At 44.8% G+C, this 16,996-nt stretch overlaps 1 protein-coding gene across 1 annotated transcript in view; it reads right to left on the minus strand.

Moving 5' to 3' along the window:
• GABBR2 (gamma-aminobutyric acid type B receptor subunit 2) overlaps positions 1 to 16,996 on the minus strand; it is a 1,581,022-nt gene that overhangs the window by 952,727 nt on the left and 611,299 nt on the right. The window contains exon 4 of the mRNA XM_078686234.1: positions 13,286 to 13,387. Coding sequence (XP_078542360.1) covers positions 13,286 to 13,387 — 102 coding nt within the window. The remainder of the gene's footprint in view (positions 1 to 13,285; positions 13,388 to 16,996) is intronic.

Genomic DNA, 16,996 nt, shown 5'->3' on the forward strand with positions numbered 1-16,996 from the left:
CTGTAATTGCTTGATATGGGCGGTGTTTTGGGTCTGCTGGGGGGACAAGGCATCCAGCACTACCGCATGATCCTTCACTTTGTCGGTGAGTTTGGCATGATCGTCCCGGAGCTGCGATAGCCCAGTCATGAGGGCGCCGAGTTGGGTCTCTAAAGCTTTCCTGGAGTCTCGCACCTCCTGTAGGATTAAGTGCAACTTGTCCGTTGTCTCTGCTGCATTAGTAGGTGGTACGCAGCTGGCCTGCTGGGAGGAGTCCATGGTCATCGCAGTATCTGGGACGTGGTCGATCCCATGCTCCCCTTCCTGCTGATTGCCCTTCACTCGCCCCATCGCTGTATTATGGGCGCCCTGTCCTCAACGATCCCATGCTCCCCTTCCTGCTGCTTGCCCTTCACTCGCCCCATCGCTGTATTACGGGTGCCCTGTCCTCATCGACGACAATGTCTTTGCCCTCTACCTCTTCATAGGTTAGGCCCATATACTGCCTGGCTTCCCCGCAGGTCCCTCCGGCTGCACAGTTGACTCGGTCCAGTCCCCAGACTATCTGCAGCGCACTCCGTAAAACCCGGGCCTTCCAGCTACCAGTCTCTGTCTCCCTGCACAGCACCCCGCTCGGCCCACTCCTGCTGCAGCTGCACGGCCCTGTCTATTTGTACAGGCCCAGGTCCTCTTGGGGGATTAGTGACTGGGTGCACTCCAAGGCTTGTGTGCTGTTGGAGCCCTCCTGGGCAGTCCCCAATCTGTCGCACAACCTCCAGCACCCCAGTGCTTTAGGGCCGCCCTCCATAGTCTATGTTGCTCTTCCCTGCCGGGTAATATGCACACAACCCGGTGTCCGCTGGTCCACGCAGAAGTTCCAGGTAACCATACAGCCACAGGCGTCGCTCCTCACCACACAACAGGGTCTGCCACCTCACGGCCCCTTTATAGCACCTTCCGTCAGTGGCCCACTGCCGTTTACCAGAAGGGTGGTCCCGCTACACACCATTATGCAAGATGAGCCTGTATAGGCCGCGCCGCCGCCCTAGTGCTCGCGTGGCCGCGATGTGGGCACCGCACTCCAAACCTGCTGGTGTGCACTGCTCTGGGCTCTACCAGTCTTGGGCTGCTCTCTGGCCTCTCCGCGCATCTGCGCTAGGTCTCCACGGCACCGCCTGGGGCTGCCCACCACGGGACCTTGGCACACCTCCCGGCTGCAGGTTTCCCCCAGCAGGCCTCTCCACCACGTCGGGTCGGGCCGCCTCTGTCCCGCGCTGCTTCACAGGCCCTCCAGCAAGGGTCCGTGCCACTCTACCGCCGAGGACGCCCAGGAACCCAAATGTTGCTCTGATGGTCGGCGCCGACCCCACTCCACAGCGGCTGGTCACAAAGGGCGACCAGCACCGCGGAATACGGCTAATCTGCAGCATATTTCACTGCCCGGGTCCGGAGCTCCCTCAAGAGGCTACCGCCATGTCCGCAGTTGGCCATGCTCCTCTTCACCTTCAGACTTAGTCACTTTTTTGGAAAGTAAACCAACAGGACGAAGTTTGAAGTTTCAGGCTAGTGCCTACGAGGGCTTCATGAGGCCGGATACCTTTGCCAAGAGGTCCTGCTGAACAGGATTTGCTGCTGTGGAGAAGAACATAGCAGGAGCTAACACAAGGTCAGGCTGTCCGGCGATACACCTTGAGAAGATTGGCTAGCAGTTAGGTCCCAGTCTTCTGTCGGTTCTCAGGGGACTTTTTGGCAAAAAATATTCTAAGTCCCAACTTTTAGGGTTTGGCAGTAGCACCACCTCTTACAGTACTTCCAAGGGTCCAGGACCTGTGGGGTTAGGACTCACTCCAGGAGAAGCCAGGGGAAGGATACAAGGTCATGGAGTTTGTCATGTCTATGTCCCTGTAGCTCACACAGGAGGCCAGCCAACTAACCACTGGAGTCGCTTCTAGTGGTCCTGAGTTCAAGAAGATGCTCTAGTTCTCCTTCAAGCAGCAAGGGAGGCCTTCAAGCAGCAAGGTAGTCCTCAGGTAGCAGGACGGCAGTCCTCTGGGGTCGAGGGGTGTACTGAAGTGGTGTTCTGAAGGTCCAATATTTATACCTGGTGCCAGCCTTTGAGGGGGGACATCCTGGGCTACCACTCTATCTGATTCTGGAAAGTTCATCATTTTCCCTGCCAAGGCTCCCAGAAGTCTGGGATGGCAAAATGCAAGGGTGAGGTTCCGCTGTGTGTGCTGGAGGCAACACTTTGAAGTGTAAGTAGGGCAGGGGGCAGCACCCCCAGCCATGTAGGAAGACTGCCCATCCTGCCTACACCCAGTCCCCTTTGTCTCACTGTCTGGCAGGAATAAACCAACAGCAGAGTCATTCATAGTCATTTGACCCAGGACACTGTCAGAGGCACAGAAATTGAAAGTTGCATTTTCAGAATTGTGACTTAAAATCCAACTTTGCTATTTAAGAGTATATTAAATTACAATTCATTTGAGTCTAAACATGATATGGGTACCTGCTCTTTATCAGAAGTTAGCACCTATTAACTGTAGTAAGGTAACCCAATATTATCCAACGGGAGAGGTAGGCCTTACAATAGTGAAAAACAAATTTAAGAGTTTAGCACTACCAAGACATGTAAAACTTAGGCCCATACGTCCTGCTTTTTAAATACAATGTACCTTGCCTTGGACCTTTAATGCCTACTTAAGTGGTTGATTTATATGTATAAAAAATACATTTTAGGCCTGGAAAAAGGTTTATTTTGCCCGTTTGATACAGCAGTTTAAACTGCACTACAGGCTACAGTGATAGGGTGGAGACATGTTTTAAAGTTCTAGTTTAATGGGGGGCACAATGAGTGCCACAGGCCCACTAGTAGCATTTAATTTACGGGCCCTGGGTACATGCATTAATACTTTACCATGGGCCCTCAGGTAAACTGAATGTACCAATCAGGTGTAGGCCAATTTTACTGTGTTTTAAGGGGAGAGAACAAGCACTGTAGCACTGGTTAGCGGTGGTAAAGTGCACAGTGCCCTAATGCCAACAAAAACGAATTCAGAAAACAGGAGGGTTAGAGGCAAAAAGATTGGGGGAAGAGCACACCAAGGATGTCAGGTCTAACAGTTGCTAAAACTGTTTAAGGAAGCTCAAAAATAACCACTGCCTGGATGAGTGTTTTTATGGAATTTCTGTAAAAGGGAATGTCTTTGTGAATGTCAGAACTAAAAGTGTCCCATCTCAGCCAAAGTACTGATTTCAAACAAGCTGAGACAGAAATGTATAATGACTTCTAACTACTATTCATGTTAACGATGACGAAGAACCCATTCTTAAGAAGAAACATGTAGAAGTGAGAACAAGCAAAGAATAAAAACATTTTGAGAATATTGCTTTTCAATTGATATCTTCTATTTTTGTGGTTAAACCAACAAAAATGGAGGCTTGATTGTATTTATTTTTCAAATATAATTGGACACATTTCAGTTTCTTGGGATTTTATCCTAAAGATCTGGTTTGAAAGTGTATTTCTACAATTAGCCGACTGTTTCCCATTCGTCCGTGGCTTTCATGGAAAGCCTTGAAGAGGTGTACTCACGCAACCGTATGAATGACTGACATTCCTTCTTCCGGGGTTGTCATTCTCTGGTGCCAATCCATTTCACGTCCAATATTGTCATATTCAATCCAGAATATTAGTCTTAAACATAAGCTTGTCCAGACTAAAATAGTTTTTGGTCAGATTAATGGTGGCTTTCATTTATACTAGTAGTTCATTTGGGGTCTATATGACCATGCAGCAGCCTCGTGCTTTATGTAGGTGAACAGGAAGAGCGAATACAATACACATTTTGGGGGTTTAAGGCAATACATCAGCCTGCACATGTCTTGTGTCTCCTGATATGAGCCTATGAGCCTTCATACAGTGTGTTGTGGTACAATGTGGACGCTTCTGATGGTACAGAGAGGTCTTTGAGGCCTTCCTAGAGGTAATGGTTGATGCTAGGCCTCCGACCGACAGGACGACTTGGTCAATGGCCTACTTTAGGTCCTTGACTGAATCAACAGCATGAACGACAAGAGAGGCTTCTCGATTTTTCTCCTATTTCAGGTCCCTCAGTTTTACACCGATATTTCTCTCGCCTTCAAATACAGTGTCAGATAAAAGTTCAAACTGCGTAGCTCTAGATCAACCTCCTATGCAATCTTATATACACCTTCCAAGTTAAGTTTTTTAGTAATTTCGCCCTGGTGTTACTGGAAGCTGCCCTGGCCTGCACGCTAGTTCTTTAGGGTCCACGGAAAAGGAGAAATTTGCACCCGCTCTAACAAAAAAATCCACTGGCTCCCTCTGCATCTCACCCTTTACCCCTTACCTGGTCTCACTGGCAACGCGCTACCCACGCCATGATCCTGCAACTTCAGCACTCCTCTCACATCTGGAAGTTTCTGCTCCTGGCAGACCCCGCTCCCTTCTTTTCCAGATCGGAAATGACCGCGTTTAATGCATTTTAATATCTGGTTTGCAGAATTACGAGCCACTTGCCTATCGTCACATCCGTTCCGCAGTACAAAAGTGCTGAAGAATGTAAGTATTTTTCTGTACCTCTGGACTTTCAGGATGACGCAATCTCACAACATGTCGCATTTACCATAACGGAGTCGTTGTCAACAGCAGCTTCATAGCTCGTGAGAGTAAATGATGGGTTCAGCATTTAACATTCTGACTTTATCAGAGGGCCTCAATTTGCTCGAACAACAGTATTTTTGGTTTGATGAATATCCTTGAATAAAGGACGTGATTTTGCTTTTAATGGACGAGAATTTGTAATTTAATATGCCTGTGCAAATTCAACGTGGCCCTTGCAGTGCATAAATAAAGTAATACGCACTAGCCCGTTTTATAAATTCAAAACACATGCACCCGGCTTAATATTTTGGACTATGAACCACGAATTAATGCATGGGAGAAATTCTAGTCCCAAATTTCAAAGCGCAGCTTCAAAGTGATTTATTCAGAGACGTAAATAGAAACTTCCTGGAGCACTTTAATGTGTAAAACATTATGCAAATGCTCTTATTAAGGAGGAATCTCACTTCCCCCTCTCATATTTGCTTATAGCTTGACAGGGGTCTTTCTCATTATGCTGATATGTCAGGGACGGGTCTGTGCTTGATGGATGAAACCATAAAACCTCTTTCAATAATCAAACCTTTTTGCAGCTGGCTGTTCTTTGATAAAATACGGCAAGTGTCGAGGTGACGCAGATGTCGCTTTGCAGGGAGCATTTAATGAGGCACCTTAGCACTCTAGAAATCTCTGGGATGGATAGGTGAACTGCCTGCAAGACCAGGCAAGGGTTCAAAGCATGGATGGAAAGCCAACTGTTGTGGAACTGTTACCATAGCAACCGAGCATGTCATCTTTCTCTGAGCAGCTCTCATGAACACATATGCAGGTCCACGAAGGCGTGTGTGTCTGTTTTCTGAAGCTGCTCATTTAGATTTCAGGTGGCCAAGAGTAACCGAGATCTTTGCTGGTGAGATGGCATGTGAGGTCCGCTCGGCTGCATTCTGACTTTAATGAGCGTCTCACCTTTAGCCAGACTTCAGAAAGCGTGCAAACATTCATGTAAGATCTCAGCAGAACAGATCTCAACACTATTATTGTAAGAGCATGGCTAAGACAGGAGTCAGTTGATGTCGAGTCGAGTGGGTCAACTGCTTCCCCGTCTTTCCAGTATGAGCTGTTTGCATCGTTCGACATTTCGACTGAGCAAGACTACAGGTGCCTTATGCACAGGAGGCATGGACAATATATACAGCTAAATAGCCTAAGTTATATGAGGTGGGGAAGAAAGGGGGAAAGTTTTTGCCCTGGCTCGCAAGGAAAGGGTAGGAACAGAGATGGGTGCAGAAAGTGTACATGGAATTGGTGTGGGGGAGATAGTACACATTGTTGCACTTTATTTTGAGGGACGTATACACCCAGCGTATCTGTGGAGAACAGGGGACAAATCTAGGCATATTCATTAGAGACATCCCGGGCCCCAAGCTAGGGAGAGAGGAGGGGAAACTATTAGATGTGCATATGAAGGAGGGCAAGACCAGGGAAGCCCTGTCACAAATTAAGAGCAGGGAATCGTTAGGTCCAAATGGCCTGCATCTGGAATTCTTTAAATGTGTGTACAACCAGGTTGTTCAGCCGTTTCGAATCATGATATGCATTTCCAAGGCAGCGGGTGGGCTCCCTAGAAATCTTAGCTAAGCGACTATAGTTCTTATCCACAAACAAGGAAAACCACTAGAGGAGTGCTCTTTGTATAGACCGATCTCCCTCCTTAACATAGAAGCAAAGGTATTGGCAAAGTTAACAGCAAATCCCCTGATTCAGGTGATACACAGTATGATTGCCCATATCAATCATGCTGTATGTCTCATGAAGAGGTAGAAGGCGCGCAAACCACCTGCCGCGCATGCGTGGGTCTTCTCACTTCAGGCGTGGGCCCGAGCGGAATGGATAGCAATACAGAGGGAGGAAACGACGGGGCTCCGAAAAGAACCTATGGCGGAATGTTGGGAATGCATGCTTAATGCCCTAAGGCTGCCGGGGTGGACTAGCGACCCTGAAGATGCAATGGTCTTGGCAATATGGACTGGGGGGCTGGGGAGTGCCGCGAGATCCCTTATGGTCCGGATCGCCTGTTATGCAATCTTTCAGCCTCTAGACACGTGGGTCTGAGATGTACACTTACTCATAGATGAGGCTACACAAGCGGGAGGGTGGCCGGGGAGAGCAGGCGGGGGGGTGAGGAGGATCAGCACATGCGCATGTATGTGATTTGCCGCTACCGTTTAAGTATTGTTTGAGGTTTTTTTTACTGTACAAAGGTTAAATAAATGTCATTTCTAGACGCAAGTCCATTGGGAAGAGATCTACCCCATGACCATGCTATGGTGCAAGACTGAACTGACAGACGGTCATGAATATTTGTAGAAGGCGCCGGACTAGGCCCTTCGCATGCTAGTCAGATCTGTGCACAGGATCTACACATATGTGGCGCTGTCAGCGCGGCAACATGATTTCACTCTGTACTATCCTGTGAAATTTGTATGTTGTACCTGCGAGACCGGAATGTCGTGCTAAGCTGATCATTTTGGTATGCTGTATTCCAAAAACATAAAATGCTAATGAACAGATTTGACAAATAAAAAAATCAATCATGCTTTATGTCCTTTACAAAGATCAGGCATAACCTTAGGCAGGTTTTTAGCTGCCTGGCACGTGGGAGAGGGGTGATGGAGCTGGCAGTACTGCTAACATTAGATGCAGAGAACACCTTTCTTTGCTTTAATTGCCCTATTTGAGGGCACTAGGGAAACAGATGGGCTTTGCCCATCTTTCCTGGCATGGTTGCGGCTTCTCTACAACCACTTAATAGCTGGGGTCCATGTGAATGGTGTGATATCAAAGGAGTTTGAAGTGGGAAGTGGAACTCAACAGGGATGTACCCTATCACCACTCCTGTTTGCAATGGCTATTGAGCCAGTGGCTAAGTGGATTCACAGATATACTCCGATCCAGGAATTCTAATGGGACTACGAATTGGAGGATGTCAATCTATCTATATGCTGAAGACATCCTGTCCTATCTGGTAGATCCAGAGAGGTCTATTGTTAGGATACATGACTTTCTAAGGGTCTTTGGGAACTATTCAGGTATATGAATTAATTGATGAAAGTCTATTGTATACTTGCTTTTGAGTTGGCAGCCCTGTGAGGGATGAAACTGTCCTATACCCTGGGAGGAAAGGGACTTTACCTACCCAGGAATATATGTAACCCTGTACCAGAAGCTGTTCTATGAACGGAACCTAGGCCGACTGCTAGAGGACTACAGACGAGATGTTGGTCATTGGCACTGATTGCCACTATCACTGTTGGAGAAAGCAGCTCTTTACAAAATGGTTTACTTGCCCTAGTTCCCCCACACCCTACAAAACTCCCTTTTTGAGGTCTCTGGGTGCTTTTTTGGACCAGTGGAGGCCAGAACCAGAATGCTACTGCAACAGCTTGGGCCCACTTAAACATTTATCTCCAATCAAATGGTCTTGATACCAGCTTGAGAGGTAAGAGGGAGAAAGCAATCACAATTTAATCTCAACACAGTGTGACCAATTTGGTCACACAAGAATCCACTCAACAACTAAATCTGAGTTTAGTAAGATTTAATTATACATTTTTAAACAAATTGATATAGACCAGCCTTCTCCTTATCATATAGAAATACAGAGCAAACAGAACTATTCCAAATCTCCTGAAGAGATTCACCCTTTATAACACAATGCAGACAACTAGCTCTATAATGACAATGCAAATAATCAGGGTAAAGAATTGAGTATTGAACTGCATCAAATGATTCTCCAAGGAAAGCATGAGCAAGCTATCTCTCCCTACACTACCTTAAAGGGGTAACCGTAAACTAAGGAGCATCTATAAAGAGTGAAATTAGAAAGGTGTCAGCTGTCAGAGTTTTCAGTGGAAGGCACTCCATCCATGGGTCACTTAGCATGAAGCCACACAAACAGATACATAGACCTGTTCCATGTGAAGTCCTAAGCTGTCTCTCCTGTCTCTCACTAAGTTACAGCATAAAATATCAATGGTATTCCAGGTAGATAATCACAAGTTACTTTCAATAGAACTTTTCCATGATTCCCGCACAACTGGATACATGCACCACCTTTCCCACATTGATAAGTTGCAACTTCATTCGTCCTTGTTCATTCTTCTCCTCCATGAGAATTTGCATCCTTGCTCGTTACAGCATTTCTCCTTGCCAAACTTTGTCTTCTCATACCTTGCAATCTAATGAAAACAAAACCCTTCTATTCTAACTAATGATGCTTTGTTCACACAAGCAGCGGAAATAAAAATACAAGGAAATACATTCTATGTTGAAGGTTGAATACAAAATAAATGTTAGACTTTAATGGTGAGCTTAAACTAAATGGTTTGTCAAGGCCCATTCTCATGTTAACTTAGCAGTGCACAGGATTACAAAATACATGCACATTTCTATGTGCAAAATAAATGCAGGTAACTAATACATGAATACATTGTAAAGAATTACAAAGATGTAATTCCAAATGCACCTGTATGGAAATAATTCTTGTTACACGTATAAATGTTTCAACATTAGCCTACACATACACATTCAAATGCATTAACCTCACAATGAGACACATTTTAGACGTTAACTTCTTCTGACACAATAATCTGTAAATGTTACATAGACCTTTATTAGTCAAGTTCAATGCACACAAATCTTCATGTGGAGTACTTTAAATATGCAATACTCCATTTTCCTTAGTACCATTAATCACACAGAATATATTCGAGTGCTGACTATGCATGATTATGATGCACTCCTACAATATCTGAGCATGGGATCAAAATTACACTTCTCCACAACTTTGGGATGGTGGGGCACCAAGAAAAAAGTGTTGACATTAACTAGGAATCCCTGTGATGTGGCATGCTCTCCTGGACCTGCGCCTTTACTGCTGGGCTACCCAATTGATAGTGGTCAATGATTGGTCAATCACAGAGTTAAGGGAGCCTTCGTTGAATGCAGATAGGAGGGCTGTTGAGTCATATCAGTCGGGTATAAGGCAGTGGGATTTTTTTTTTTTTTACATTTTCTTTATTGGCATTTTAAAGACATACAATGTCCAACTTGTGAGAAACATATAGGCCTTTGCACAACAACATCCTATATCCAGTCTGGTACACATGTTATCTTATGGCTATTACACGTATTTAGTCCACTTGATGCGTTTGTAAATATGCAACTAGGAAGTTCCAGTAATCTTTGGGTTCCGAACCTGAGCGCAGCTCTTCTTCATACGTCTTCAAGGTATCTTTACAATATGTCAGATCTGTTAACCACTGTTTAACCTTCGGGGCCTTTTTACAACCCCAGCATAGTTATATACGGCGTTTAGCTATTAATAGTGCTATTACACAAAATGTTCTCTTAGCTGCTCGTACATTTGGCACTAGCCCCAGCAAACAAGTACGCACAGAGCAAGCAACATCAATACCCAACATGTCCTCCAACATCTGAGTCACTTTTTCCCAAAAAAGTGCCACTGCAGCACACGACCATGCTAAATGCAAGAAATCTGCATTATCCGCTTTGGATCTTTGGCATCTAGACTCAGTCAGCAACTATAGCTGTATAGCCTTGCCGGGGTGTAATAGGTTTGGTGCAAATACTGATAGTGTATCATTCTTAAGTTTCCACTAGGCGTCAGCATACCCGTTAATGAACATGTGATGTACCATTCCTCCTCTGTCAGTTGTACATACAAACACTCATTCCATCTTCCCAGCGCCTCACGTGCGGTATCTGCTATTTCTTCCTGCAATTTAGTGTATAGTTTAGACACCATGTGTTTAGCGCCTGGAGCGGCAATAAGTAGCTGTAGCGCATCTAATTGTGGTGGTTCTGTAGGGTATGATGGATATAACTTTTTTATCGCTCCCTGTAATCAATGATAGGTAAATTTGAATAACAATGTTTGATTACTTATATATGATAAATCCTCAATTGTCTTAAATACACCGTTACAGTATAAATCCCCTATTGTATCTATGCCCACTTGGTGCAACAATTTCATACCCACTTCTTCCTGGGTAACTGAGAGTTTTGGATGATGATGCAGTGGCAGAGAGGGAGCATATAGTGGCAACTTGTTCGCTTTGCGGCCTATTATATGCCATGCTTTGTTTGTTGTGTCTATGATGTTTATATATCTGTTATGTAACGGAGGTCTGCTGTGCGTTATGATGGCATCCAGTGGAATCGGCGCAGCATCTCCTTCCTCAATTGCAACATGCGTTAGATAGGGAATTGTGTGATACCAGTAATGTGCATATTGTGCTTGTGCACATAAGTAATAAAGTAAAAAATCTGGTACCCTAAACCCCCCTTGCGAGTATGGTAGTGTCAGGTTACATAACTTAATTCGGGCATGTTTACCTGCTCATATGAGTTTGAGCACCATAGTGGATATTCTACGGAATACTTCTGCTGGAGGTTGGATCGGGATATTGTTAAACAGATATAGCATTTTCGTCAGGATAACCATTTTTACGACGGCCAACCTGTCTGCTAACGTCAATGGCAATTGAATCCATCTCTCTATTTTCTTCTCTAATATACTAATTGTTCTATCATAATTAGTGCGGATCACAATTTCCGGGTCTCGGTGGTACCAAACCCCCAAATATCTAACAGTTTCCTCCTGCCATTCCAGCGGATAGTCTGTGGTATGCGAGGATGTAGTGTCCGTTAATGGTATAATTACTGATTTAGCCCAATTTATGTTCAGGCCTGAGTACTGCCCAAACTTGATATATTCTCTCAGAAGAGGACTTAAATGGGTTTCCGGTTCTCGCACATACAACATCATGTCGTCTGCGTACAGTGAAATATGTAAGGGTCTCTGCGGGAACTCTAGTGCTGAATAATGATGTTTCTGTCCTATTTTTCAAGCCAACGGCTCGAGTGCTATCGCAAATAGTAAGGGTGATAGTGGACAGCCCTGTCTTGTCCCCCTGGTAATTGGTATAGCACTAGATATGTATTTGTTGACTTTGACACGAGCCGTTGGAGCTGTGTACAGTAATTTCACCCATTGCAGGAAAATTGGGGGGAAGCCCATTCTGAGCAGCACCGCATGTATATATCCTCATTCATTGGAATCAAATGCTTTGGCAGCATCTAACAGAATCGCAGCTATTTTAGTAGTCGGAAGCAGATAGTGGGACAGGGCAAACAACGTTCTAGTGTTGTGGGCTGTACAACGTGCAGGGATAAATCCAGATTGGTCGGCAAAATTAGGTTAGTCATCAGTGGTTGAAGTCTAGTAGTGAGTAGCTTGGCCAAAATTTTAATATCCACATTTATTAGGGATAGTGGTCTATATGATTCGCAGTATTCTGGATCTTTGTTGGGTTTTAAAAGTGTGATCAACAATGCTTCTCTCATTGTCAACGCTAACTTCTGTTTCTCAGGAGCATCCCTATATAGTTTTACTAAATGAGGCGCTAGTTTATCCACAAAGGCTTTATAGAATTCGCAGGTAAAGCCGTCGGGCCAGGCGCCTTACCATTGGGCAATGACTTTATGATTTCGGTCACCTCCTTTACAGTGATTGGTAACGCCAGGTATTCTCTTTGGGCTTCAGATAACCACTCTATGGTTACATCTGCCAGATAAGCTAATATACACTCTATAGTAACTGAGTGCTGTGTAGCATATAGATTCCCATATGTAGACATAAATTCCTGTAGTATTGCCTGTGTGTCGTATTTCAGGTTCCTGTTAACGTCTCTAATCGCTTTTACTATCTGGGGTGTATGTCCGGAACAGATTTTTTCGGCTAGTGCTCTACTTGGTCTACCTCCTTCCCCATAAGATCTCGCTACCTGCCTCTTCATTATATAGTTAAGCTCATCTTCTGCATATGTCTGGTATTCTGACAAAATAAATCTAATTTCCCCGAATGTCTTAGACTACACAAACATTTCTAAACCTGTACTTATACCTTTAATTTATCATTTAAGCAATACTTTCACATTTTTATAACTCGTGCACCTCCATACACAATATTTTCAACTTACCCAAAGCCCATGTGCAGCATGGAGTTGGCTGCATGCAGGGGGTTTGCCCTGCACCCAACCCCCCTGCCGCTCACCGCAAAAGGCAGTTACCGGTGACAATTAGATTAATGTATGGTAATTAAATATTACTTTATGTTTATAAACCCTAGAAATTCACTTAAATAACAAAAAGTTACCAGGGTGTTAGAGTTATGAAATAGCATTAAAAAACATAGAAATTCACTGAAAAAAACAAGGTTACTAGGACGTTATAGTCAGGTTCGGATTTTACAAACACACACACAAAAATATATACACATACAAACACTCGCACATACTTGTAATAACATTGGAAGTTGTAGTATTTTTGAAAAACAATCTGAAAAAACACTGCTTCTATTTTTTAACTCCATCACCTTCATCTTATTTAAAATAAGTAGTCGTAAATTTCATATTGACAACAGGAAGGAGGATGCATTTGAGAAAGCATATTTTGGGACTCAAATACCGCAGTATTGTGGACATCTTACTTTTGACTGAATTAAACTGACAGCTTTGCGTATGCTACATGACAGCAGCCACAGTGACATTTATGCAGGTCGCATTTTACCTCTCCCTGCCCGTAGCTTTGACATACCTTTAACTTTTTGACACTGATGCACGGGTCGTTAGAGAAACTCTCGGTGTCTGCTATTTGAATGTAGGCATCTTCCAGTTCGCCAGTCAGATCGTTTCTCACCTGTAAACAATTGAGAGGAATGGTAAACGGATATTGGGAAGTATTGGGTCCAAGCATAAAGACTTAATGACCTCAACATAAAACAATAAATACTTCATGGCCCAAATGACTACACCACGTTACAACTTGTAAAAAGAGTATTAAAAAAGATATATATATATTTGTTTTTACCTCTGAGCTCTCCTCTTATCTTGGCTCTGTCTCAGCACGTTTGTACACAGAAACACTACATCATGAAGGTTGACGAATTAGTGCCTAAAAGGATGATCTCCAACAACTTGGCAGAAGGTGAGAGCAATTCATTACTCTAAAGTATAAGCCAATCCCCTCACGCTCACCATAAGACTTTGTTCTTTTTTGTAGGAACATTCTGCCCTCTAGTGGCAGAATGTTCTAATAGCCTTATAGCCCTTCGTAGCTGGGCTATACCGGCTATTAAAGTCCCTCTCCCTTGTTAAAGGCCCTCGCCAACGCTGGAGAGGGCCTTTAATAGCCGATATAGCCCTCTACGGCGGGCTATCAGGCTATAGTATAAGCCTTATGCAACCTGCCATCAGTCAGAAACAATCACCACTAGCAGTCATTAGTCTCTGTCATTTGACTGGCAGAATTATAGCATTTTGTGCAAGGGTAAAAGCAACACGTATAAATATATGCCTTATATCACATTCCTGATGACAGGAATGGCATTATGATCAAATGTAATGGCTTCTAATTCTTAAAGTACCCGGCATTCCAACCAAACACTGAAGCAAACTACCTCGTGGTCATTAGCACGAGTGTCTCTGGAATCCCAAGTTAATTAACAAAACCATATTTGTCCTTCAAAGGAGGGGGCCCAAACTCATATCTCGCTGACACCTAATTTTAAGCAGACACCAAGGTCCTTGCTCAGAGTTTCCATAAAAGATGGTCAGCTATAGAGGTAATCATTATGCTGTGTTATACTTTGAAGGGAGCTTGGAAACAGACCTAGACAAGGATAGTACATCACCGAGGCAAATAGTACCGTAAGGCGCAATCATCGTGACTGGAGTCTAAATTTACCCAGTGGGAGCAACTAAAACATAATAATTTAGGCACCATAACATCATTTTATCCCCCCCCCAAATAAAGATATTTTCACAGCTTCAGACTGGAAACGGTAATGCATACCATCTTTTCGTTACACGGACTAAAGTTGTTATAGAGTGGGAGAATCTAATTTGTATATATCTGAAAACTTTCTTATGGACTGCTCGATTCATATACATCCAGACATAGGACGGGGGGAATTCCTTCATTAGCACACACTACAGGGCTATAAGACCAGTGAGCTTCATCGTATCTTTACCCACCATTCCCTCAAGGATGTCGGGGGAAGAATTGTGTATTTTGTGCAATTTTGCAGGATGTGATTACAAATCAAAGGACGGTGCCACATAACTCGGCACTGGCAATTATATGGTTATATGGAGATGGGATAGTCAAGACAGAGCTTGCATTGCTAGGATGAGCCAGGGATCCGGGGGAGGTTGATGATCAACTGCTGTTCGCCGGAGCTCCTCCTCACTTCCACGTCACACGGAGTGCGCGATGTTCGGAGTGTCTGAACTGGGGTGGCGGAGTGAGCTAAAGAATGATGATGGATTAAACCCATATCAGTTGACTGGGGGTGAGTGCTTACAATGTTCAAAACTCCATCCATCATCCCATTTGGTTTTACGGATGGCGGTCAGCGGCCGAGTTGAGAAGGAGTAAAGACGGCTGTAGAGGTGACTGGGACGCAGATCTTACATGATTAATCGGACAGGAGCCTCAGCGAACCTAATTGCACCACGTCCACAACTGCCAGCTCGCCTCACTGGTTTCAGGGATGAATTGGGATAAAAATGTGTCCGGGCACACAAAAAAAAGTGGCCCACATTTGCGTGTTGCCTTTCCGCAAATCACACTGCTTGTGCAAAGTTTTATGAAAAGAAAGGGGGTGGGGGGCATGTTTTATTAACTTCACTTAGATAAAAAAAAATGCACAGATTAGTTCACACTGCTGAGCCACACAGGAATGCAAGTGAGACCACCTCTGCGCAGGCCCCCGCCCCGTTCAATCAGCATACATTAAAGGGCCGGCCCAGCGAGAGAAAGGGAGTGATACCTCCGCCCATCTGCCTCTAGAAAGGCCACACAGGCACCCACTGGGCTGCTGGCGGCATCCTAACAGCACAGACAGCCCCCAGGCTGCCCAAAAAAGCAGCCCAAAGCAGAAAATCAGTGACCGGCCCCTCAGCCATTTCCTGAATGTCCGCGTTACCAATCCGACCCTGCCGGTTTACCCCTGTGAGAGAGAGTACTTTACATTAGTGTCTTGCCATGCAGGGGCAAACCTTGCACAGTCCAGGAGGATTACGAGCGCCAGTGTATCCGGGGGCAGGATCCCTCATGCCTGCAACTACTAGTGCTCTGTGTGGCACAAAGTAAGCAACTGTGCCCTTGCGTGGGTGGGGATTTCGCACAGCCCAGTGATGGCAAAAGACCACAGTTTATTACAGCCGCAATAGATCCCATGCCAGTAAATCGGCTGCCTCATAAAATTAACATCAGTGTCCTGAAGCCTGGGCAAAGTCTGGTAAGACAGTAACCTCACTCTACTTGTCCATGTTTGGTCAAGGCCTGGTCGGGCCCTTCTCTTCCCCCCTCGCTTAGGGACATCCAAGGTCTTCTACTGGGCCTCCCCACGGGGTCAACATTTACACTGTATGACCTAGTTTTATTGACTTCCTCATAGCAAAGTGCTCACAAGTTTCCAGTGAGGCTAAGACAACCAGGTTTCTCACTGGGGATGAGTGTGCAGCTCTGCTGAAAGTTGAATGCAGGGCAGGGAGTCTCTACTCCATTGAGGGTCGCTGGGGGGGAGCCCAGTCTGAATCTTTTGGTCCGCATTAGTCTAATTGAGAAAACAGAGATACTTCAGCCTTTGAAACTGGCTTAAGCTTTTAAAAGCAGTCTGTGAAAAATATGCGGTCACTCCAAAGCTTCAGGCACTTTAGCCAGTCTTGATACAAAAGTCTTTCCTCAAAGAGTAAAAAAAAGTGCTGGGAAGGCAACAGCTTGAGCAAACCACAATGATTCCCTCCTTAAAGATCTGGTAATGCCTCTTAATCTAAAAGATCATGATAATGAAGGGGGGGTAAATGCTCCAGAACGTTTACAGGATGGGGATCTGGAGGAGTCAAGCTTGGGAAGTAGAGCAAACTCACCCAAGTAGTTGCCGGGGTAAAAGTCTGATTTCTTGGTGAACTCTGCAATGGGATCAGAGGATTGTCTTCTTCTGAAAGTTAAGGAATATCCTCTGTTTGTTAAATCTAAACCATCCATGGTCTCTGAGGCAGAAGTATCAGAGAGCTTTCAGCTTGTCTCTCCGCCTTCTCCTCTTCCAATGCCACCTGTTCCTTAGAGTAGTGATCTCGGGATAGTGCAATCACCAGGGCTTGCAGCACAGGCGTTTTCGATGTTGTCTCAAGTCTCCAAACAGGCCGACTCGGTTTGCGAAAACCCTCAAATGAAGCAACGCCTCAGGGAGGCATGCCACTAATTATGAAATGGGATGCAAAAAGCTTGCTTAATCTCATT

This window comes from Lissotriton helveticus, chromosome 4_1 (genome assembly GCF_964261635.1).
Source record: "Lissotriton helveticus chromosome 4_1, aLisHel1.1, whole genome shotgun sequence".
NCBI lineage: Eukaryota > Metazoa > Chordata > Amphibia > Caudata > Salamandridae > Lissotriton > Lissotriton helveticus.